The sequence below is a fragment of the Schistocerca gregaria genome, chromosome 1, assembly GCF_023897955.1.
Source record: "Schistocerca gregaria isolate iqSchGreg1 chromosome 1, iqSchGreg1.2, whole genome shotgun sequence".
NCBI lineage: Eukaryota > Metazoa > Arthropoda > Insecta > Orthoptera > Acrididae > Schistocerca > Schistocerca gregaria.
In genome coordinates, this window is record NC_064920.1 from 487735428 (window position 1) to 487760173 (window position 24746).

The window sequence follows — 24746 nt, forward strand, 5'->3', positions numbered from 1 at the left end:
GCTGTAGTCAGATGGGCGCTGTAAGCTGTTGTATTTCGTGTGTGCTTTTCTGCGAGTGTTCATTTTTACTGTCCAGGTGTTGTAACATTGTTTCGTTTGTTTCAGCAAGTCGCGTTCCGGTGCCCGACGAGCGATGGGATTACTTGTGCGAGTACTACAAGCCAGTCAGGTGAGTGACTAATCCAGCTGTGAAAAAAGTGTAAGTTTATGAGAACGTGTTGTACGAATTATGTGCTTATATTTATTACGAAAAAAAGAAAATATTTTCTCATTCTTCCTGTTGCGGCAGTGTCCATTAGTGTGGAAAAGATTGTTTACCTCGACTTCAACACTTGTGAAAGTTTCATGCGTGCACTTGCATGTTATCGTTTAAAGTTAACAGTGCGTGTTGGTACTTAAAGTTAATAGCATCAGAAATATAAAAAAATTCAGCTTAACAATTACGCGTAAAAGCTGGGTGATTTAACTGAAAAGTTTTCTTGTATTTACCAGTGCGCTGAAGAAGCAAATCGGTCTACTTTGGGCAAAAGTGTAATTCCAGAGGTATGAAAAAGTGAGATAGTGTGACAAGGAGTAGTGGCAACTTTGAGCAAAATATTCTTTAACCAAGAAACGTGTTTTAAGGGATGGTTGGGGCGGGGAGGAGAGATGGTCAGCATGCAAAAATTTAAATACTCTTCAGGCAGAAGAATACAAGTTTCCCATTGTTCATCCCAAAGAAGAGCGAAGTAGCCCATTATGTTTCTTCATTGCTAAATCCTTCATTACTGTTTACTCGCTCGCTAGTGTTTTATGTATGTTACAAAGTACTATATACAAAGAGAGCGGCTCACACGAAAGCCGCTTCCTCACTGTCTCCCTTAGTAGATTCGTCTTGGTATCAACTCTTTAACAAGTAAAAGTAATATACAAGAAAAAAACTTTGTCGTATGGTGCGTGGCTCTGTAATTTCTTTTCTCCATACTGCCCGTTTTCCAGGCTAGAGAGCACCATTTATGCAAAATTGTTTCCATACTCATTGAGAAATGCCGATGTTAGTGAAACATGAGAACCAGAGTCGACGATATAAATGCAACTGTGACACACGTGCTGTTGATTAGCTGCTACGACGCCAATTTCTATTTATTTTGCATCAAATGTTTCACCGACAAGTGGTTATTACAGAAAACAAGGTTGCTCAGCTGTGGCGGAATGAAGTTCACTATGATCCAGAACTGGCAAAATTTATCATACGTGGAGATGAAGTATGGTTATTTGAGTATGACGCTAAAATGGACGCCGACCCGCCCCAGTAGAGGCTTCATGAATAGACCGAGCCCATGTACGATCGAATGAGAAGGTTCTGCTCACTTTGTTCTTTTATTTAAACGGCGTAATCTAAAACTACGAGTCCATGCCGCCGTGTCGTAAAGTCATTGAGTACTATCTGGAAGTTGGTGCTGTTAGCGTGAAACATTCTGAAGAAAATGTCAGCATTTTGGTCGAAACAATTCGTGTCAAATGCACCACGATAGTACATCTGCTCACTCTTCTTTCGTCGTCCGTTTCTTCTGAAAGCAACGCCATCATGATGCTTCAGCATTCGTCGGACATGAGCCCCTGTGATTGCTTCTTCCTATCCTCGAAGCTCTAAAGGATCCTAAAAGGAGAACGTTTTGCTGACACTGAAGAAAGGGAGCCAGAATCGCAGGAGATGCGAAACGCTATGCTGCAAATTAAATTTCTAAAATGTTTTGAAGGATGAAAAGCTGGCTCTTATGTATTATGTTTCACGTAGAGTGTTTTGAAAGGCAATTAATACCGATATTTGAGAAAAAGCGAAAATTCTCCTTGTTTCTGTTGCGCTCCATACGCTACTGTATATACAAGCGACAGGTCCACACACACACACACACACACACACACACACACACACACACACACACACACTGGGACTATGAGTTTCGGAAAATATGTTAGACGTTCTTATTATGCCGGTGGTTATCACGTTCTAAAGCAATGCATGTCGTCAAATTGTATAAATTCGACAGATACAGGGTGTTTCAAAAGTGACCGGTATATTTGAAACGGCAATAAAAACTAAACGAGCAGCGATAGAAATACACCGTTTGTTGCAATATGCTTGGGACAACAACCAAGGGAAATCTCCTGAAAACCCTCGTCGGAAGTGGGAGGCGGAGGTGGCGGGGGTTTGAACTAATTTTAATTTATTTCTAAATTTAAGTGATTTCCCAACCAAAAAATAAGACTACTTAATATCTATGTCACTATCCGTATGCATAACGAAGTAACGTCGATGGTTCCCTCAAAGTGTGAAGTTTACCTTTCATTTGTGTTTTTAAATTTTAATTCTAGTTTGTGCTTCACACGATCGTATATGACCACAGAGTTCGAAAGTAGTAAATATAACAATAAGCATTCTCTCTTCAGTTTTTATCCATTGTATGCAATACTAAACGAATATACATTTTTGATATTGATGCCAGGACAATGGTACACAGTCGCATGACAAACAACTAAACAACGCCGTTGCGTGTCCCATGCCGAATATCGCAGATAAAATTTTATTTTATCGGTCGGCTTCGAAAAGGGACCCTTAGTTGGCAAACACTTTCCGGCTATGCTTTTAAGATCTTGACCAATGTGATGGATTGAAATCCTTGTAGCATGCGTAGTGTGGCAATTTCTGCACGCATTGTCATAAATATCGTTTCTAGCACGAGACGCTGTACGATCTTTTTATGTGGTGTAAAATAGATCAGTAATCGCTGCGAAACGTTCGGGTCGTATTTAAGGATGAACGTAGTAAGTAAAATGAGTACGTTGTACATACTATAACACTTAAAACTATTGAAGTGAGTGTTAGCTACGTAGAATGCAAGCGTACAATGCTGACTGGGTTTTCTTATCGATAGGGACAACCACTGTTCCAGTGTGGTGACCTCCCTAATGGGAGGTCACTGATCTTCTGTGATCATTGCGATACTTGCTCAGTCAATGACAAAAATGTGGTTGATAATTTGTCATTTAGCCCCTTCCTGACGCGTAAGTTACTATCACTAAAAATAATTTGAAAGAAAAAAAACGGTAAAATGTTTTGTGAAACGATGTTCGGAGTTATGTACCCCAATTAAGTGTCGATTGAGGATTGAAAATTTAATGTTTAACTTAGCACATTAGTATTTCAAAGAGTAGTAGAGGTTATTTGTCTGGTGAATTATGCAGACCGTACAGTCTCATTCGCTGTACATGATTTCGAGAATCATTCAAAGGCACGTCAAATCTTTCTCTGATCTATTTTATTTCTTAGTTTCATACAAATTATTTCGCGTAACATTCGACCTTTCAAAAAAAATCATGTGTCATTCAAAAAGCATGAAATGTATATTTAAATGTCGATCGGTATTCTGTTGTTATTAATAGTGCATAGATCAGGACAATTTAGAGAAATTTGCATTTATGCTGTAGTCTGTTAGTTTTTGAGACTTCATTTACGTAGTTAGTAGCAGTTGTTCATGAAATATTTCAGTTTTCTCTCAAATCACTAATTTTATTTTTTTACTGGAGCTCATGCGGATTAATTTGATATCTCATTTGTCTATTTGCAGTCATCATTTAGCTACGAAATTTCGGAGAAAAACCTATTGTGTAATTTCTAGGAAATCTTGTTTTGCCCAAAAAGCAATACATGCAGACTGCAGTGTTTCGGTATCTGCGAGTGAAAGAGAAAATGTTCTCCAATAGAACAAAGTAGGACAAGATATAGTTTTCACGTAGTAATTTGATTTTGCATTCCGTACGGTTTGGATAAGGATATCTCGTTTTAAATGTTTGAATACCAACTTCATTTATTGTTCGAATTCTTGAAAAAGTAAAAAAAAGCGTCGGAGAAGATTCTTCGTGAATGTCCCTTTTCCTTTCCTCCCGAGAGTCCCGTAATGACACCGCCTTGGGAGTTTAGAATTACGAGAGAAATGTGTAATTTATGCTGAAATGACAGGCACCGGCGTGTAATTCAATTTTTAAGTTACATAGCGCAGTATACGGAATTGCGTTTTTCCCGGTTTTATTCCCCATCCTGTCGGTAATGGCGGGTAAGTGCAGTTCATTACGTGTGTATGTGGATTTTAAAATTGCTACTGCGGCGCGCGAAAGCAGCTGCTGCTCGTGGCCGTGTCGCGGTGTCGCCAGCGGCCTGTGCTGCCCGTGTCTTCCACACGTCCACACTCCGTCCTTGCTCTTCTACGGAATGCAACGAGGGAATTTCTCATCATAGAATGTCAACTGCATTTTAATTAATTATTCAATGTGTGACAGAATCTTTCAACAATGTTTCTGCAGTGAAAGTTAACTGGAAGTAGCCTTAAAGCAACAGCAGACTTCATCAAGTACCTGAGTCTACAACTGTATTCCACTAGCAATTTTAAGGCGTCCTTTCACGGAACGTGAAAGCTTTCATGGACGAGTTGATGTTCGACTTTTGTGACGTCACAACTTGGAATTTCATGCCCTCTGCGTTGCGAAGAAAAGGAAGTATCTGCCGAGTCAGATTTTTGTCTTATGGAGAGGGACGTGGCGATGAGGTGCAACATCTGTTTTACGTCGCAAGCAGAACTTAGCAGACACCATATTGGATTAAGTCATATGGAATCGGAACTGCGTACTTCGTGATTTTTATATTGTACAGTACGTGATATTAATATAAGCTGCTTCAAAGCACCAGCACATAGAGGAACTCTCTAAAACGAGTCTTTTTTGGTACGAGTTGTTGTAATAAAATTACGCGAAACTGCATATCGGTAGTTTAAAGCTTTTCTGTATTTGATGCTTTTCATATTATAATTCGCGTGCCACGAAGGGGCACCACTCAGTGCTGCGACAAAGTGATAATTTGTCAAAAGCGTATCATATTTGGTACAATTTGTTATAGTTGAATGTCAGATAAAGACACCATAACTACAGATTTACGACGTAACTTAGAGGCTGCAGAGTCGTAAGTTGTGCAGAAGAAGGGAGTATGATCGCGTCTGATTGCCTGCATTTTTCTTCTTCTTCTTTTTTTTTTTTTTTTTTTTTTTTTTTTTTTTTTTTTTTTTTTTAAAAAAAAGATTCTCGGACTTCCTTGTTAACTGAACAATACTCCTTGTTGTTTAAGAGTGCCCTCAGTCAAAAAGAGAGATTGTTCAATTTTGAGAATACATTACTGTTAAATTTCCAGATGAAAATTGTCTGGGGGTTATGCTTAATGAAGAACGTAGGTATAAGCTAGAACAGTCGCATAGCTCTCTGAGGTTAGATGTTGATGTTACAGCCAGTGCCAGCGCAAAAAAACGAAGAAGAATACTGAGAGTTAATTCTTTGCATGTCAAGTAATTGCAGAAACTTTAAAACGACCTGATAATGAAACAGTTTCGTAAAATTTATAAGCAATGAACTCAGTAATTTCAAATTACCAAACATCCAAGGCTTGTAAAGCAAAAATAATGAAATTTATAAATAGAGCTTGAAAAACATTAAATGTTGCGAATATTAAATTTATTATTTTACTTTGAAATGTGAATAGTTTCTTTGGAAAGGAATTACGTTAAAATGGTAGTCCCACAATCCTTACATTTGAGATTGCCTCCTCTGAAAAGCGAAGTGCTATGCAGGGAGATTGTGTTCAATAATATGATCAAAACTTGTGCATTAGTCTGCGAGTAGTCGAATTAAGTAAATGTGCACTTTCACTGAATAACTTAACTGGTAAAATGTAAATGTCGTGTGAGTAGGGCCTCCCGTCGGGTAGACCGTTTGCCTGATGCAAGTCTTTCGATTTGACGCCACTTTGGCAACTTGCGCGTTGATGGGGATGAAAATGATGATGATTAGGACAACACAACACTCAGTCCCTGAGCGGAGAAAATCTCCATCCCAGCCGGGAATCGAACCCGGGCCCTTAGGATTGACATTCTGTGGCGCTGACCACTCAGATACCGTGGGCGGACAACTTAACTGGTTAGCCTAAATAACAGTGTTCTAGGGTGTGGGCTGAAGTTTACTGTTCTCGTTAGCATTATGATCGGAGCTGAATCAGTTGTATTTTCTTGTATTTATCCATCATTTGCTTGTATTGCAAAGCAGAAGTTGGTTACAAGCTGTATCCAGGATTTTTTTTTCACCAGTGTCAAGCAATCAACGAGCCCAGAATCTTCTTTGCCATTTTCTCCGTTCTTCTTTGACGATCGCAAACAAAGTTAACGCCGTCATTTTACACGCGTCCGTTTTCGTAAAGAGTTTTGACTTGGGCGCCTGTTGCAGCCGACAACTGACACCCCGGAGAGCGCTGTTGTCGCAATTCACAAAGAGTAGCACGCTCCGTGACATGTAGGAAGGTCGTTTCAGGGCGTGCTGTAACCAAGACACATACTGCCTCTGGCGTGCTTGAGGACGGCTTCACGGGGTCTGGCGTACGGTACCTTTGGTACCACTATCATTTTCCTTCCTCTCTATTCCATTTTTTGTGATACTTTATTCCGTCATCGTCAGTTCAGGAGACTGTATGGCAGGAAGTAATATGTTGCCCAACTCTTGGTCGACCGTACGCTCTTTCACTTTCAACAGTAACCTTCTCCGTGACAGACAGTACCTCTCTTTTGGCAACTACCATCGGAGATTGTTACGCATTTCTGTAAAGCGCTCTCACTTACTAAACGGTCCTGTGGTGAAACGCGCCAATCTTCGTTGACAAGTACTATTTCTTCTATTCATCCTACTTGATAAGAGTCCCAGGCTGATAAAAAACACTCAAGAATTGGTCGGACAAGCGTTTTGTAAGCCAATTCTTTCGTGGATAAATTACGTTTCCTTAAATTACGTCGCTCCGGATGGTTACTCCAGGTATTTTGCAGTTGTCACCGTTTGCAGTGATTTTTCATCAATGGCATAATCGTTCAGTTATAGATCTCTTCGCCTATTTAAGCGCAATATGTTACACTTATTTATGTTCAGGGTCAACTGTCAGTCACCGTACCCACCATCGATCTTCTCCGGCCCGCATCTCGTGGTCGTGCGGTAGCGTTCTCGCTTCCCACGCCCGGGTTCCCGGGTTCGATTCCCGGCGGGGTCAGGGATTTTCTCTGCCTCGTGATGGCTGGGTGTTGTGTGACGTCCTTAGGTTAGTTAGGTTTAAGTAGTTCTAAGTTCTAGGGGACTGATGACCATAGATGTTAAGTCCCATAGTGCTCAGAGCCATTTTTTTGATCTTCTCCGGCTCATTCTGAACTTGGCTGGTCTTTGGTATTGCAGCATCGCCTGCAAAAAGCCTCGTAGAGCTTCTGGCGTTATCCACTAATTCATTTATATATACTGTAAACAGTAACGGCCCTATAACGCCCTCGGTAGTACAGAGGTTACTATTCCCGCCTGTCATGCGGGAGACCGGGGTTCGATTCCCGGCCGGGGCCAGCTGTGCGGAGTAGCCGCGCTGTCTTGGCCGCCATGCCACGGTTCGCGCGGCTCGCCCCGTCGTAGATGCGAGTCCTCCCTCGGGCATGGATGTGTGTGTTGTCCTTAGCGTAAGTTAGATTAAGTAGTGTGTAAGCCTAGGGACTCATGACCTCAGCAATGTGGTCCATAGGAACTTAACACAAATTTTCAATTTTTTTCCCCCTATAACACCTCTTTGGGGTTCTCCGAAATAGCTTTTACATCTTTTAAATCCCATTCAAAGTAAAGTATTGAATTCTGATACTTAGAAAGCCCTGGATCCACTGGCAAATCTGGTCCCATACTAGATAAACTAGTATTTTGTTCACTGAATGGCAGTGCGAGACTGTACCGAATGCCTTCCGGAAGTCAAGGAGCGCATTATCAACCTGGGCACCTTCGTCTACGGTGCAGTGGATTTCATGAACTAACAGAGCGAGCTGTGTTTTGCAAGGTCTCTGTTTATGATTCCATGTCAGTTTTTTGTAGTAGAGTGATTCATTTCACAGAAACGTCATAATGCCTGAGCACAGAACATATTCCAAATTCTACAAAATCACTGAGTAGTTCCAGCGTCTTACTATGCATGTACTACCTGTTAGACGGGGAGCAACTTGTTTCGCATAATCTGTAGAATCTCACAAGTATCTCATTCAGTCTATGTTCCTTTTCGCTGTTGAGCGATGTAGTTTACTTTCTATTCTGCGATTACTTATCTCAACATCTGCCATTTTGGTATTCATACAATGACTGAAAGGAGGAACCATCGTTCTTGCACAATCATCGCGTGTGGTGGAGAAGAGGGCACCAGTCATGCAATCTCTGTTGCGTAAATCGCCGTGTTTACACAAATATTCCCTTGAAACATAGATAAAAATTGAACTGAATGTTTGAGCTATCTGGTGAGCCGTAAACAGTGTTATGTGGAATTGAAAAAAAAGTTGTGAACTGTTTATTTGATCGCACTACGTTCGTAGTTAACAGCGTAATAGAGCTATCTGTAAGAACGCTTTTAGATGAAAAAGGGAAGAAACGGAATGGAAATTGTTTTCTGTTTCCATATTTTAGCTTCCCAGCTACGCCATCTTGTCGCAGATAGACTATGTTAGTGTGCCGAGACCTTCCTGAAAAATTCCTGCCGTCTACTGCATTAAAATGTATTTGACTACTGCGCGGTGTATGGGGGTAAGGTATAATTAAGGTTACCGGAAAGGGAATCGAGTTACCTAAATTGTCGTTGCTGTGATGGTGCCTATCCGACTGCCGTATGAAAAAAAGTTTTGACTATTGTTAACACATAAACCACGCACTTAGCCATATTCAAGATTTAAAATGAATCCCACTATATTGTCGCTCAACAAAATACATCTCGTTATCAAAATAAACCACAAAACTGTGTTCCAATTTCCAAGGTTAAATCCCAAACCTCTGTGCAGCGCTCGTGGTTAGAGGGGGGGGGGGGGGCGGCATATGTAATGTTGTTGTTTATGATTCATGCGGATGATGGTGATCGCCCTAGTTCTTGTTCGAGAGAAGTGATCTGTATACCCAGCATCAAAAGCAGAGAGCGTATTTCATTGTAAAAAAGTCGTGGACATATTCTCTGCCACTGAACAAAATAATTAATTCATTGTCAGACTTTTCCTTCCATTCTGTGACACAGGGTGTTTATAAAGTCAGCGTATCGCTCTCCACTTCAGACACTTTATTGTCGACTATAAACGAGATGAACACACGAGGGCCGGTCGCCAAAGACTGTGACTGACTTTTTTCCCCTGTAGCTTCCGTGATAGTTTCCTATCTGAACCATGACTTTTTGAAAAAGCGGGTTTTTAGATATAAAGTCCATTGGCGGCAGCGTCTAGTATTGGGAGGTTGGTAGTAATGCTCTATTTTGTAGACGCTCTTTGCATTTCGCATACCAACAGTGGAGGTGCTGCGAGAGGAGCAGTACGGCGCAATAAAATTCTGTGTTCCCTTAAATCACACCCACTAAAACACAAAGCTGCTGCAAGCGTACGCTGATGATGCACTACCTTGTGCAACAGTATTTAGGTGGCTCAAGGACCTCAAAAAAGACACTTGTCTGTGTTAAGCAAGCTCTGCCTGGTTTTGCGACTTCTGTTGTGACTGAAATCAACAGCAAAACAGCTTCTTTGATTGTCCGTGAGGATTGGCGGATAATATAACCTAACCTCAATGAATTGTTGAGAATTTCGTATGGTATGCTTATCCGTGATCATCATCTTATGACCCGTGTTTGTGCCCGTTGGGTGCCACCTCTGTGGAATTCCGAACAAAAGGCTGTGCGAATGGAGACAAACCATGAGGTGCTGCGTCTCCTTACTGATAGAAGGTATGCGTTTCTGAAAGAGATTACCACCGCTGATGAGTCATGACTACGCCTTTATGATCCTGAGGAAAACGAGCTAGCACAGTGTGGAAATCGCCAGGTTTTCCAACAGCAAAAAAAGGTGGAAGTTGTTCCATCTGCAGGGGAAGTGACCATGATATTTCTTGACTGTCATGGAACCAGTTACCAGTTCACTCTACACTACTATTAAAGCAGCATACTACACGTTAGTATCGGCTAAATTGAGGAAGCACGTTGCAAAGAAACGCCCAGAACTTTCTCGGACTGGGTGGCGATTTCGTCAAGACAATGCGCAGCCTCACGTCGCAATTCAAGTTACGCAGTTTCTGGCTCAACTCGACATTACCTGTGTATCCCATCCTCCTTTTGAGCTCCGATATTTCATAGTGTAATTATTTTTTATTTTCCTCACATAGCTTCGGGAGTTCGTTTCGAGAACTAATAACCAGTGCTCAAAAAAAGTAAGGCGATTCTCAAGGACCTGCCAAAGAATAGCTTGCCTCATGTGTTCTCTACTCCTTCAATAAACTTTTTATGTCGTCTCTACGCCATAAAAAGTTCATTCAAGGAGGAGGGGAGTACTTTAAAAAAGATACTGTAAACATTGAAATGGAGTAATAAACGTCTGAGAAAGTAAAATCAGTATCGCTCTCTGTTGATCAGTCCTCGTACATTGAGACATTTCTTGATACACATCATTCCTGTATAGCCGGAAAAGCCTCGCTAGTATAGCTGGCGCTATTTGTTTCACACCTGCGGTTTTTCATCTGTGGAGTATTATTGATTTTTTCCTTTAATACACCTAGGCCTTGATAGATTCCCACATGAAAAAGTATGCTGGGGTCAAATCGGGGAGACCAAAGTCTTGGCGTTGCATGGCCAATCCTCCACCCAGGAAAAGTGACATTTAAGTAGTCCCGGGTGCAGTCAGCAACAACAGCTGTTCTTTTTTCCTATCGTGTACATTCTTTTATATTACTTACAAAAAAAGTAAAAAAAATAACGCTAAGACAGAGAAGGTAACTGATTTTATAAAACCAGTTTTACCACCCCATTGGCTAAAAGTTTTAGGGACACTTGGGAGAAACGAACTGCTGACTCCAAATCTGAGTCGTTGATTCGTCTGTAAATCTTATTGTCCTCACAGATTCATGAGTGACCACATCAGCTCTGCACTCCGTGGCTGGCTGTTCGATATCACTTCGTCCTGCTTTGCCTCACAGCTCTGTCGCTTAAGACATTCTTCCCATAAGCTGTACAATTTATTTTTCTTGTGTCCTCGCAAAACAAATTTCTACGGGTGCTTCCCAGAGGGCCATGCAGTTGCAACGGCTGTCAAAAACCACTGACACACGAACCGGTACATCGCAGCGGTCCTTTTTCTCGGGCTCAGGAGTGCACGCTGGCCCGAGGTATTGGCGTTTGGTAAGTAGTATCGCTTTTCCCTTTCAGTATACAATACGGTCTCTATCACCCTCAAACTTGTGTTGAGACTCGCATGTAACATCTTCCTGTTTCCCAGTCGCCATCTCGCCTTCCTACTGGTTTGCTACCCCGGAACGACTGTTTTGTTTTCGAATCAACTGATAACGAGGCCCTTAGAGGTCCAGGGTAAGAACATTCTTGCAGAATCATGTACGAGTGGCGTTAATGCCCAAGACTTCTGAAGCCGGTGATTTACTAACGGTCTCCTTCACAGAGTACTGGAAAACGATTGCTTTGTTATATATTTTAAATGGGTGTTTTACGTTATTCGTTTTCACTGTGACTCTGAGTAAGCTGTTCAGTTGTTTTTCCTGATCTTGTCTTCCAACGAAGTTTCAAGCTAAGATGCAGATGTATAGGCGACCACGAAGACTCTGTAGCAGACAAGTCTTCATAGGCATCAGAGTTCTATCACCTGCTTCTATTCTCCGTATGCCCTTCAGAATTTTGGACAGATGCATGCAGCAGACGAAGTGCCTTACAACGTACAGTATGCCACTATGACAAAATGGTCTGCGAACTCTTCTCAACTGGATACTGGTCACGTGGCATTCCAGAAAAGGTTGGATTTTGCTGCGCAGGAAAAGATCCCCGAGTTTAAAAATATAGACACTAGTCTAGTTTCCTTGGGATTTCATTTATACAGTGATTACAAGAATATTAATCGGCTAATAATGGTAACTAAAAATCGTCGGTTTGTCAATCTGTAACTATTCTATCTCTAAGATTATAAGCAAGAGTGTGCTGTGATTTAGTGATTTTTTTGTTGTTCGCGGCTTTAAACACACTCATATCTCGCTGCTACCTTTCATAAAATGATGTTTTTTTCGACTGTGAATTCGTCATCTCCATATATCCCCTTTCAGAAGCGAGTCATGAAGTGATACAAATCTATATTTCGCTTACTGATGATTGCGGATAAAGATAGAGGAGCGGTGACATGCTGGCATTGTTGGGGAACGCTAATAGCTAATTGACTTCGATGAAATTTTCTCACTGAGCATTGAGTAAGGTGGCACAGTGGAAGCATACTGAACTTAATTTAGGACGACAACAGTTCAAATCCCCCACCGTCCAATTAGCTTCAGGTTCTCCGTAGTTTCCCTAAACCGGTTAACGCAAATGCTGGAATGATTCCTTTTAAATAAACATGGCCGATTTCCTATGCCTCGTCATCTAGCGGTCGCTAACCGAAATCCTATCTTTCCTTCATTCATCTTCGATTTTACAAAGTAGAACCAGCAGCAGTCTAAGGTCACTAAATATCTAGATCACATACGTACTCCGCAGGCCATCATGCTGTGGATGTCAGGGGAGCTACCTTGGATCACTGTTGAACCGAGTTTCCACAGAAATGAATTTCTTACGCATATATCCCCGCATCGCTGCCGTTACATTCAAGTTTAGCTCAATAGCTTATAGTGACTCACAAATATTGGATATGGAAATGGACATCTCGTAGGAATCGTTTGGGAACATCTCATACTCTAATAAGGGAGTTATCTGTCGTGGACGACGTTTCGTTCGTAAATGATTTTCGAATGAGTGAAATCAATTTTGAAATCTTTTTGAACCATATTTTAGTAAGTAAAATGAACAACTGATAGTGTGTGATTTTAAACTCGCGAAATTGAAGTAAATGATTGGAGTCGTTGCTTTTGCACAGGCCTGCTGCAGCATCCAAACTGCTGTCGAGATTGTACTACTGTAGTAACTGAAGATCCATGTAATTTGCCAGCTGAAGATGGGTGCAAACCCGAAATGCATATTGGCGTAAATAAAAAAACGCATTAAAAAGTGGCTGGTTGCCGTATTTTTTCAGTGAAATATTTTAGGCTAATACACACATGGGAGATACCGTGCCAGCTCGGATTAAATGACAAGTAACTTTGAAGCACTTGGCAACTGGAGTCAATGCAGTGAATGTATTGCTTTCTGAAGAGCACTATTTCTGAATATTTATGTTACTTACAATACACTGAAAATAAGCGTACATAGGAAATTAAGGCTTTTGTTTCAACAGTTGAGCTTTGTTGTCAGTTTCAGAGTTATCGAAGTTTCTGATACATGACGGTTGTGTCTTACCGTTACGGTACGTAATTTCGTAGCCAAACTTTGTACCACTGTGCAGAACATTCATTAGTCGAGATTAGCACCAATATGAACACTGTTCTCTGTACATAGAATTTTAAGAAGGGTCAAGAGTAGTTTTAAATCTCTAAAACTACCAATAAATTTCCATTTCGCCGTAATATTTACACTTAGTGACTGAAGCAAAAAAAATTAATTATACTGAAATAAAAAATACATTTACTGTATTGACTGTTCTGCAATAATAGGAACCTCAACACGTTAACAGTCTCAGTTAGAATACTTCTTAATCAGTTTCGTCACGGCAAACGATGGTGTGTTACACAGTTACAAATGAGTGAGTATAAGTAGTTGCTGAATGTTTGAATGATTTTCAAATAGCACTGTTTAAGAACATTTTGTCGAGTTATGTTTTCTGAATTCATGTTAATTTGTATCTGTCTCAAAACAATTTATTATATTTAAACGTAAAATGTGCTCAGGAATTCTTCAGCAAACGGTTTAAGGTTGTTGGTCTACAGTTGTGCGCGTCCGTTCTTTTACCTTTGTTACACGTTGGAGTCACCTTCAGGCTTTTTTCACGCACTTGGAACTTTGCACTGGGCGAGAGATTCGGGATAAATGTATACTATGTAAAACGAATTGGGATTCTATCCGGAGCTGGCAACATATCTGTACGCCCCCCCCCCCCCCTCCCCCTTATGCGAGTCTGTGCGACTGTCAGACGATGGTGTGTCAGTACGACCCTCCTGCGTGAATGAATTGAACGTAAGAAGTAAAATTTGAGCTTTCACTTTGCTGCCCTCCACTGCCGCACCAGACTTGACGACGAGTGAGTGGAAAGAGCCCATCGACCCACTTCGCGATTTTATGCAGGACGAGATTTTTTTCGCGTTCTCAGCAAGATCTGTCACTAATAATATACATTCATGCAGAGCGTTAACTGGTGATAATCATCAATATGAGTAAATGCTTTGTTTTATTTTCTTGTTATTTCTGCGTTCTGTTCCATTTAATTGCAGAGAAAGTTTCCGCTGAGTAAAAAACGACTATTTACTTGTTTCTGGTTGGATTGTTGTGTTCAGGGGGAGGGGGGGGAGTAGCAGGTCAGGTTCTGATGTGTGCAATATGGCTGGTGTGGCTTTAGTTTCTTCTTCGGTAGAAGGCTAAACCGCAGTGCGGCAAAATGTGCTGCATTATCATGCATGGTGTGTGCTACCGCTTCGGTCGTCCATCAGGGATTGTGTGGGCCTGAGTAAAGTGAAAGTTTCACATGTGCTGCTTTACTCTCCTTCTAAAATGAATACAAATGTAACATACACAATTTTATTAGTGACTGTGCATTTGTTATGTAGTGTTTCTTCTTGGATTGACTTAATACTGTTGTTATAACTAAATCACCAACAATAGCGCAGGCTCTTACATATAGATTTCTTTCCTCAATTTCTATCCGGATTTTTCCTTTGTATCACTTTTTACTTTCGTAGGATTTTTGTGCATCGGTTGCCATATATGTTTCAGCTGGTCGTTTCATGCATTATCAGTAGCTTTGTCAATATCAGGACGTAGTTGAGCACGTCTCCAAATACAAGCAGGTAGAATTCGTAAAAAGCTTCAGAGGAACATAATTTAGTCTGCTCCCATGGACCCTCTGTGCTTACAAGCGTATGTAATGTAACAACAGGATTCACTCCGTATTTTGCATAATTTCGTGAATAATGTTTTGGCGGTAGCGTACAGAAACTAACTGTAATCTTTAACTAATTGGTGTGTAGTGCAAACATTACCAAAAACGATAGTCGTAACAGTATAGGAGAGTGTTAAGCTACATTGTGGTGCTGAGTGAGCCGGCTTAATAACCGACGAAAGAAACTTCACAGATATTCATCGTTTCTGTCGACTCAGACCAAGTAAAACGTATGTTGTGAATAACATTATGAAAAGGATACTTGCTACTCACCATATAGCGGAGATGCTGAGTCGCAGATAGGCACAACAAAAAATGCTGTCACAAAATAAACTTTCGGCCCGAGAGTTGATGTGTGTGGTCTATTTTTGACATAGGCCTTGTTGGCCGAAAGCTTATTGTGTGATAGTTGCAACTATCCTCTTCATAATATTGTTACATTCCATTCTGGATTTTCGACTGTTTGATTGTATGTTGTCAGTAAATTAACATAAAATTCAAATGCCCAAGATAATTACTTGCTACAGGTTTCTGCTCAAAAGATAGCAATAATATAGGCAGTTACTATCGTCTTCGGAGCTTCATAACTGCTTCCAGTTCTACAGCTCTCATTTGCTCATAAAAGAACATATATTGACGAAGCTGTGGACGTTTCAGACAATGTATTGAGGAACGCGAACTCTTCATGGGCATTATGCTACATAATACAGCATGACAATAAAACAGACGCAAAAAATGTTTGCGGCGTTTCTTAATAGCATATCTAACTCGATAATCTGGGCAAAGTCTGCTAGAAGTAGGGGGAAAAGCGAAATTTCTTACAGTCGCTCCCAGTCCGATCATGAGTACCAGAAACTAATGCTGGTCGACAGGCAAATACGAAAAATCGCATGTCGGTTAGCGGTGCATGTTGGGAATTAGATGTACGTCGTGTCAGACTGTTATCAAAAAGGATCTCCGCGTTTATCCTCAAATTTTGTTGTTGTTGTGCTCGAACTAAAGTTTTCATTCCAACCCACACGTTTCATTTTTCCCGGTCGTTTCTGCGTAAAGGGGTGCACGGACATTTGTATCCTCAGTTTTTCATTTCTTGAGCTTGTGCTTGGTTCAGCTTGTCCTGGTGTGTTAACTCGCAGTACACTTGCTATTATGCTTCGGAACATCACCACCAACAAAATAAAAAGGTTGACTGGTGTTTGGTGTGCATTTTACAGGTTAGTTTTATTTTGACCATCCTATACAGGTGTGGCACGTTTTGCCAGATGGATTTGCATTTTAAGAATTAAAGTATGTGTAAACTGACCTACGTGAGTCGGTAACTTTTATCATAGGAGCGACAAACTGAAAAGTAAACTCAGACTGCTGCTCAAAGCACTGTTTCCTGTCGAGTTTCATTTGTTATGCTTTATATGGTGTTTAGTCGTTTCTGTTCATGCAACAAGAAACGAAAAGTTATTGTCCGATGATTTTTGTTGATTTGTTTTTCGTGTCTCGCTATATTTAAGAGTGAATCATTGTAACGAAACATTCGGAGATTCTTCCATCTTCCGGGATGTGAATCGTTGAAACAATTCAATCACTAACGAATTGTCTTGAAAATGAGTGTGTGTTAGGTCGCACAGTAAAAATCGCAACTGAAGACAACAAATTATGTTTTCGAAAAAGGGTTGAACAGCACATCTACTATGCACATTTGGTAGGTAGAATCCAAGAAAAGCGACAGAATAGCCTTCTGTCAAATTATTTTTACACGAAACGCACTTGCTTACTGACAAGCCAAAATGCAAATGCATTACAGAAGTTTCGAATCGGTACACATATGAATCCACTTCATGAACAAGTTCAGGATCCAAGATATTTCTTTCTTTCTCTCCATTTGTAGGCATCGTTTTGAGGCACGGAAAGCGACTGTTTCTGTCTACGAAGCATGTTTGGATCAACATCCGCATATCATAAGAACTGGACTGCTTGGTTTACGATGATACGCTGTTGTATGCATTTTGAAGAAATGTGCTTTGATGATATGTAAAACTCAGATAAACATTAATTCGCATTACTTTTACAAAATGTCAAAAGCGGCTGTATGTAATGCTTCCAAATCGTATAATACGTTTTTTTTGTATAGAGTTGTTTTTCAGGAGAGTTATTATAAATAGTGGGAGTTAATATGTATTTATGCTCAGAAAGCAAAGCATGGAAGAACTGCGTAACGGTCAGTTTTATTTTAGGTCGACGCAATCATGAAAATAATTTCCGATAAACTGTATGTGCTGCATGTTCATCGGTGCTGGGTGTCTTACAGAAAACGTGTACGCGAGAAGTGATGTATCGGACACACGTCACGTATTTCGTGCCTCGGGGGAGCTAGACCCAAGAGTCAGATATGAAAAAGCCATAACCATATTATCGCAAGTATAATGCCCCATTAACTTATCGTACTGCGTCAGATGAGCACAGTGGTGTTGTTTCCCTAATAGTATGGAAGTTCCCGCGGTTGGGCTCGGCGTACAGTTACAGAAACATTAAATGCTATCGCTTTACCTGCTGTCGTAGTGCGCGGCACGGGGTCAATTTCAAAAAGCATCATTACTGCTATCAGACAAATCTCTTTTTCCCTGTTCAGTACGGTAATACCTCTTTAAACAGTGCTCACTTTAGATGCCGTGAGCAATAGGCGTGTGTTTCTGCACCATTACGTATTATACCACAGCAAAATTAGACCGCTGATTGCATCAGACCAAGGGAGAGGTGAACTATGTTTCTGCACTTTATATGTACCCAGTCCTATCACCAATTTTTTTAGTGTAACCGTTCTCGACCCGCTCGAAACATCCAGTTTATAGTTTATCATACGTAACACATTGATAGTTTTTCCTGTACGAGAAGTAGCTGAAAAAGTGAGGCCAGCAGCTATTTCTTTAAGATCGAAGTAACTACCGTTCAAGTCTCTACTACGACGTACGAAAGAGGGATTCTGCGACACTGCTGTATGTCTGCTTTTCGTTTGTTCAAGCGCTTGATGATTTCTTGTTGGTAAAACTCGTCACCAGCGCGTCTCGTTATAATCAAGTAGTATCTGACGCATCGAACAGCTGCACTGTATAGCAGATGGTACGTGGCAGCATTGACACATAATCTCGTCAATCCATCACGGGAGACAGAACTGATAAATCCCGTTATCACTATAGGTAAGCAACAATACGGAAGTTGTCATTATTTGAGTCCCAAATAAACTCTGAACGAACATACGAGCGACCGACTAGATCTGATGCTGTTTGGAGTATATAAATTGACCAGTAATTATGCAGGCGAATAATGATCTGCGAGCTTATTAGACAATTTTACACCCCGACAATTTTTAGACCGCCTACAGTTAACAATAATAAGACGTGAACAAAGGTAAGGCTGCCCTTACCCAGATGGTTGCTTTGAATTACTCAGTGCTTTTCCACGCATTGTCCCTTTAGAGTTAGTATGCTGGTGCCCTCCTCTTACCCTTGAACTGACTTACCCAGCCAGGTATGGGGGACGTACAGATTAAACTTAAATGTCTGTACACACAGGTCGCCCAATTATTAATTCCATTAGTGGGTTCAAACGATAAATGCGTAAATTGAGACCTAGCGAACTAACCATCATGAACCTGCCTATTTATTAGACACCGTAGAAATCCGCCAGTGCATTCAAACAGCGTGACTGAAGTAGGCAGGACTTGTTATCATGTATAATCCGTATGTTTCCTGTTATTACCCTGGGCACGTATTTAGAAGGTTTGAAAGTATTCGTCGGCAGTTTGACTTACATCGATATAATATGAAGACCTCCTTCACTAACAAAGTTTTCCGAAATGTTTTCGATGCTCCTGACGAACGAGCAGTTGCCAGTAATCACCTTAAATACAATTGCCATCTCAGTGCTATTGGAAAAGAAAACTTCTGCTACATCTTCGTTTCTTACGTCTTTTGTATATTTATATCGGTCTTCGTGTTCGTGCTAGTGACTATCCTATGGCCATAGACTTCGCTTCTGATGGGATCCACTACTTTTGATCGGACGATTTTATTATTTTACTGTGTTAGCAAAGTTATTACAAAGAATTATTAATATATGTCAGTAGCGGTAATTCGTCTTTCACTGTAATAATATGACGTTTACGATCTGACCGTAAAGTTGTTACTGAATGGAAACCACAGCCGTTTGTCGAACAATGTGTGCACATGCCGTACCCATCGGTTTGAGGAGTAATCTAATATCTAAAGCTAAAGACAGGAGAATAATTAGCATGCCGGATTCTTGCTTTGTTTCGTAATGCCAAAACTATTAAATTTTGCCGCTTTGTAAGGGATGTTAGTATTCGCACTAGTATCTCTGGCGGAAAATAGAAAAATAGAAGGAATCAATTCACGTATATGCCCAAATCTGAAGTTGAGGGGGGGGGGGGGGCGGGGCGGGGAGGGCAGCCAGGTGGTGTTGGATGGGGGCAGGGGACAATAAACCCGTATTAGTTTTACGCTGAATGGCGAGGTGCTTTGACGAGGTAGGTTCTGAGCGTTGGGTTTGTGGAGATAGATATTTTTTTTTTCTACAGGGGGAGGGGGGAGGAAGGTCAGCTGGCATCCTCAGAAGAGTGTGTCTCCTGATCGCTGTTTGCCGTAAGAGCAAAGCGTTTTGAGTTTCCAAAGAAAGAGCACAGTTGCCACTGAGGCTGGCAGTAGTCACTTACGGTCCTGTTTTGTGAGTATGGTTTCTTCTCGAGTGATTGCGTTCTGTGTAAGGCATTAAAGCGATTGTCCCGGCTAAAATAAATATTCTACTTGTCAAACATAGGGCAGGTGCGAAGCTGCCTGAGAACTCGTAAACAGGATTTATCCTGAAGTATTCTTACCTCTTTGTTGGGGATATCAAAGCTGCCTGAGAACTCGTAAACAGGATTTATCCTGAAGTATTCTTACCTCTTTGTTGGGGATATCAAAATTCGTATCACGGCTTTTACAGCTGGTGGGAGGAATGTCGGTTCTCATTTGGTTTGCTGCGGAAGTGCGTCCTCAACCTGCGGATTGGGCTACGGCAGACGGCTGCAGCCCTTGGCAAAGGGAGCGGGAAAGCTGCTGTTCGTGCAGAAAGTAATCGCAGTTGGTTGGGGAAACCGGGGCGGCGGTCGTTTCGGGAGCTCCCGGAAAGTGCCGTGTGTGTGTGTGTGTGTGTGTGTGTGTGTGTGTGTGTGTGTGTCTGGCCACGCCCCCTTGCGGCTGTTTCGGCAAGTCAGCAGCGCGGTGGCTGCTGCCCGCCCGATATTTAGCACCCCTCTGGGGCGCTGCGAGAGGCTAACCACGGCCTCTCTCTCTCTCTCTCTCTCTCTCTCTCTCTCTCACACTCACACACACACACACACACACACACACACACACACACACACACACACACACTCTGCTCTCTGCTCAGTTACAAACGGTGTACTGCCCACACAGCGGTAGCAAATTCGTGTAAGTTTCTGTACTAGAACAGGCCAAAAAGGATTTTTGAAGGAACTTTGGAATCCCACAAGAACCGTATTGCCCGAAAAGGCCAAAACATAACCTTTCATTTAATTACTTATTGTTGCACGAAGTGCCGTTCGTTATCTCGACTCGACCATCGGTCGCCATCAGTTTCTATTCAAGAAGATACCGAAGATCTCTTTGCGTGTTTCTGAGTTGCAGAGTACCGAGAAATGGAAAAGAAGTCGGTATTTGTGTGTAAGCGTGTAAGTAAAGCAATCACTCATTCACTCGTAAGTCGCCGTAGTGGCGTTAAAGAACTTGTGGAGCTGCGGCCGACCCGCCCCGTTAGGGGCCATACGCTCATAATGCCTTGAATTAGAAAAACCAATATTAAAGCAGTTTCTTGTGCTACATAAGATGTACCATTGGTGGCTTACAATCCGCTGTAGTAAACGCGTGTACGTCCGATCCGATATTTAAAGCAGGACCCTATTTTTGTCCATTCACCACTTCAGACACTACACCACTTCAGACACTACACCACTTCAGACACTACTCGCTATCTAGATAGTTTATGTTCGTTACCCAGAGGCAGTGCATCACGTTATGTTATACTCAGTGAAACAGGTCCTAGTAATACATTTATTAAAACCGAGGGAAAAAAAAAAGATTCTTACTTCGGTGTGTGTTGGTAGGAAATCATGGTAACGTCTGCGACGAAAAGCGAAAGATACTTTAAAGTACAGAGCTGGTGATTATTCTGGAATTGAAGTTGAACCTAAAGTTAGTATAATATGTGAGAGAGAAAGAGTAATTTGAAATAAAAAGTGCGAAAAGGTGGAGTTGCCAGCTGATATGTCAGAAATGGTTGTGGGTCATATAACGTACGTTGTCTAATAAAGGGTAATTTTTGGAGAAAAGTAATTTAAACGCTTAGTATGTTGTGACTTTCTAGATTGTCATTGTGATAAGTATAAGTTACTAAAGAGTGATTTATAGCAGTTTTAGAAAATATAGAGTGCGTGTTGCAAGATTCATTACCAAGGATTTCTGGAAGTGAACTCAGCGCTTCATCAAATCTCATATAGGAATAAAAGGCAGATGAAGCTAGTTTTCCTAAAGTATTTTCCCGTTGTCGTCTATTTGACATTAGAACGTCACATCACCGCAAATTCCTCGTGCGATAACCTTGTTGGGTTTTTATTTTCTCAGTAACGCATGAAGTGAAGCATTCCGGATGAAACATTCGCTGAATTAACATTTGACGGTGAGTTAGTCATTAGCGACGGAAAGATAGCTTTCATCTATTCACAGAGATTCATTAAATATTTAAATGGAGTTACAGTCAACTGTTGGCGTATAATGAAGGTGGCAGAACTCGAATAATATAAAATCAATATCAACACGCGTTAAATATTAGGTTCGCCAGATTTTACGACAGCTGTCTCAGTTTCGTATGCTCTTAGAGTACGTCCTTACTGTTAGTATTCCTCCAGAAGTTGAAGACTTGGGGCACTTTAACGTCGCCTTATTTTCTTTCGGGACCATTTGACAATTGAGGCCCCTTAGATTTACCTCAGTAGCTTAGTAGCTATTGTGTAGTGTTAATTCGCGGCGGCAGACTATAGGAATCGAAACTGTGTTAGCGTCCTAAACCAGACAGCACATTGAAACTTTCTGGTTAAAACTGTGTGCTGGACCGAGACTCGAACTCGGGACCTTTGCCTTTCGCGGGTAAGTGCTCTACCAACTGAGCTACCCAAGCACGACTCACGACCCGTCCTCACAGCCATAATTCCGCCAGTACCTCGTCTCCTACCTTCCAAACTTCACAGAAGTTCTCCTGCATACCTTGCAGAACTGGCACTCCTGGAAGAAAGGATATTGCGGAGACATGGCGTAGCCACAGCCTGGGAGATGTTTCCAGAATGAGATTTTCCTTCTGCAGTGGAGTGTGCGCTGATATGAAACTTCCTGGCAGATTAAAACTGTGTGCCAGACCGAGACTCGAACTCGGGACCTTTGCCTTTCGCGGGCAAGTGCTCTACCAACTGAACTACCCAAGCACGACTCACGACCCGTCCTCACAGCCTTAATTCTGCCAGTGCCTCGTCTCCTACCTTCCAAACTCAGCTGCAGAGTGAAAATCTCATTTAGACAGCACATTGATTGGGAGGAACAAATAATCGAAGAGAGTACTAAGAGCAAGGTCTGTAACAGTGTTCGATAAACAGTCGTCGATCGTCGTGTCAGAACTTGCTTATTTTCGCGTGGAGTGAGTGCCACTGAGTTCGAATGCAGAAATGGGCCCTCACCGAAGAACACAATCGATTAGCGCAAGAACTGAAATCGAATCGCTGTCAGTGTTCCTTTCTTAATAATTTTCTGCCAAAGGTCTGTTAAACACTAGAAATCCACAAACATGTCTCCTTGCTTGGTTCATACAAGCTGCCTCACTCCGAAAATAAAAAGTTTACTGTGTGCTGTATATGATAACATACACACAACGACAGCAGAAGGGTGCTAACAGCTTTATTGTCTTAAATCCTAACCTTAACAACTACAGCCTGCCGTTGATACAGCTCCTGCAAAAGAATATTAAATCGAAGAAATGCTCAAGAGGCTTCCATTTCGAGCAGCTTTACATGAATATTTTATGGAATATACGAGTGCGATGGTTTTAAATGGATCATGTAGCATGTCATGAGAAGAACATTTACTGTGCAGTCCTCCTTACTGGTCGATAACAATGGGAAGCGGAGTAAGTACGTCATGAATATTTCCATACTTCACAGCACCATCACTTAATGCTCATAAAACTCTAAGGGTATTTTACTTTCTTAAAATGCCCTACTGCTCATATTAATTCTTAAATCATTGTTGTTTTGGTGTAGCGATAACGTATTCTTATATACAATTTAATTGAGAAATATAATCGTAAAATGAAAGATAGAGAACATTAAGAAAGATAGTGCCTCAGTCCCTTTATTTATGACTCTCAATGCGCATTATGTGATAAAACACAAGATGTTCTCTGTATATATTTGTACTGGGTTGCATTAATATGCCGATATAACAACTATTTTGATCTGCTCCAGTTACTAAAGAATAAGAGAATTTTGTTCTTCGAGAAGCATACTGTCCTGGTCCTACAACAACCGTTTTATGCTGTCTGTAGTATCACTAACAACTCACGAACGTATTTAATAGTTAATCTGTTCAGTTACAGTAAAAAACAAAAATGGTACATAACTTCTATTAATACTTCTACTATTATCCACAACCTTCACCACTGTTCCCTTTAGCACGAAACGACCTGCATATTGATGTCGAACATATTTAAGCCCTTCCTGTGAGGCATGGAAATTATCAAATATTAAGTAAATCAAGCAGATAAAGTCACAGTTCTCGTGAATCACCCGGGTTTAACTTGAACATCAGGTTTTTCGTCGTCTTATCCTGGTAGTTCAGGGATGCCCAACTGGAATTTTTAATTGTTGTCAGGCAGGATTATTGAAGCTTCCAGTGTTGATAGCACATATCACCAAAAACTCCAAATGCACACATTTTTGTCACTCTCCCTCCATTTCAGTTTCCTGTGATCTACTGGCCCTGTTCACAAACTTCTGTGTACCTCATGTAAACAGCTCATTCCTTATATATAAAGAGATCATCAGCAGCTTAATATCAGGAAAATGAGCTAAATTATGTTTGACCATCTCCGTTGTGAATAACTTTTTTTTATTTTTTTTAAGGGATCGTTTTCCCCTGACACCCCGTCGTCCAATAAGAGAAGTGTGTTGTTACCGTAACAGGAGAAGAAAGGAAGATGAATCAGCATCTCTTGGTGATTCTGTCGCTACTTGCTCAAAGTCTAACTTGGATCTAATATGTTGATTGAAAGCTCAACGTCATAATAAGCAGATAACTACATTTTTTGTTTGCAAAGTCAAATTCAGTGAATTCGTTATCGTTAGAAGTACGAGAGTCGTGAGGTAACAACTACAATGTTAGGTTACACACTTTGTTTGCTAATTACTCGTTTTTCGATTATATATGCACACAGTTGCAAACAATAATAATCCAAAACTTCCAAACAGAGTGCCGGACCGGGGCTCTGACCCGAAACCTTTCCGTCTGCAGCTAGCATTCTTACTCCGCG

The 24746-nt window shown here is 41.1% G+C and overlaps 1 protein-coding gene across 1 annotated transcript in view; it reads left to right on the top strand.

Annotated features, from left to right (window-relative positions):
• Positions 1–24746, top strand: part of LOC126353788 (obg-like ATPase 1) — a 263208-nt gene that overhangs the window by 80841 nt on the left and 157621 nt on the right. Inside the window, exon 3 of the mRNA XM_050002881.1 lies at positions 107–169. Coding sequence (XP_049858838.1) covers positions 107–169 — 63 coding nt within the window. The remainder of the gene's footprint in view (positions 1–106; positions 170–24746) is intronic.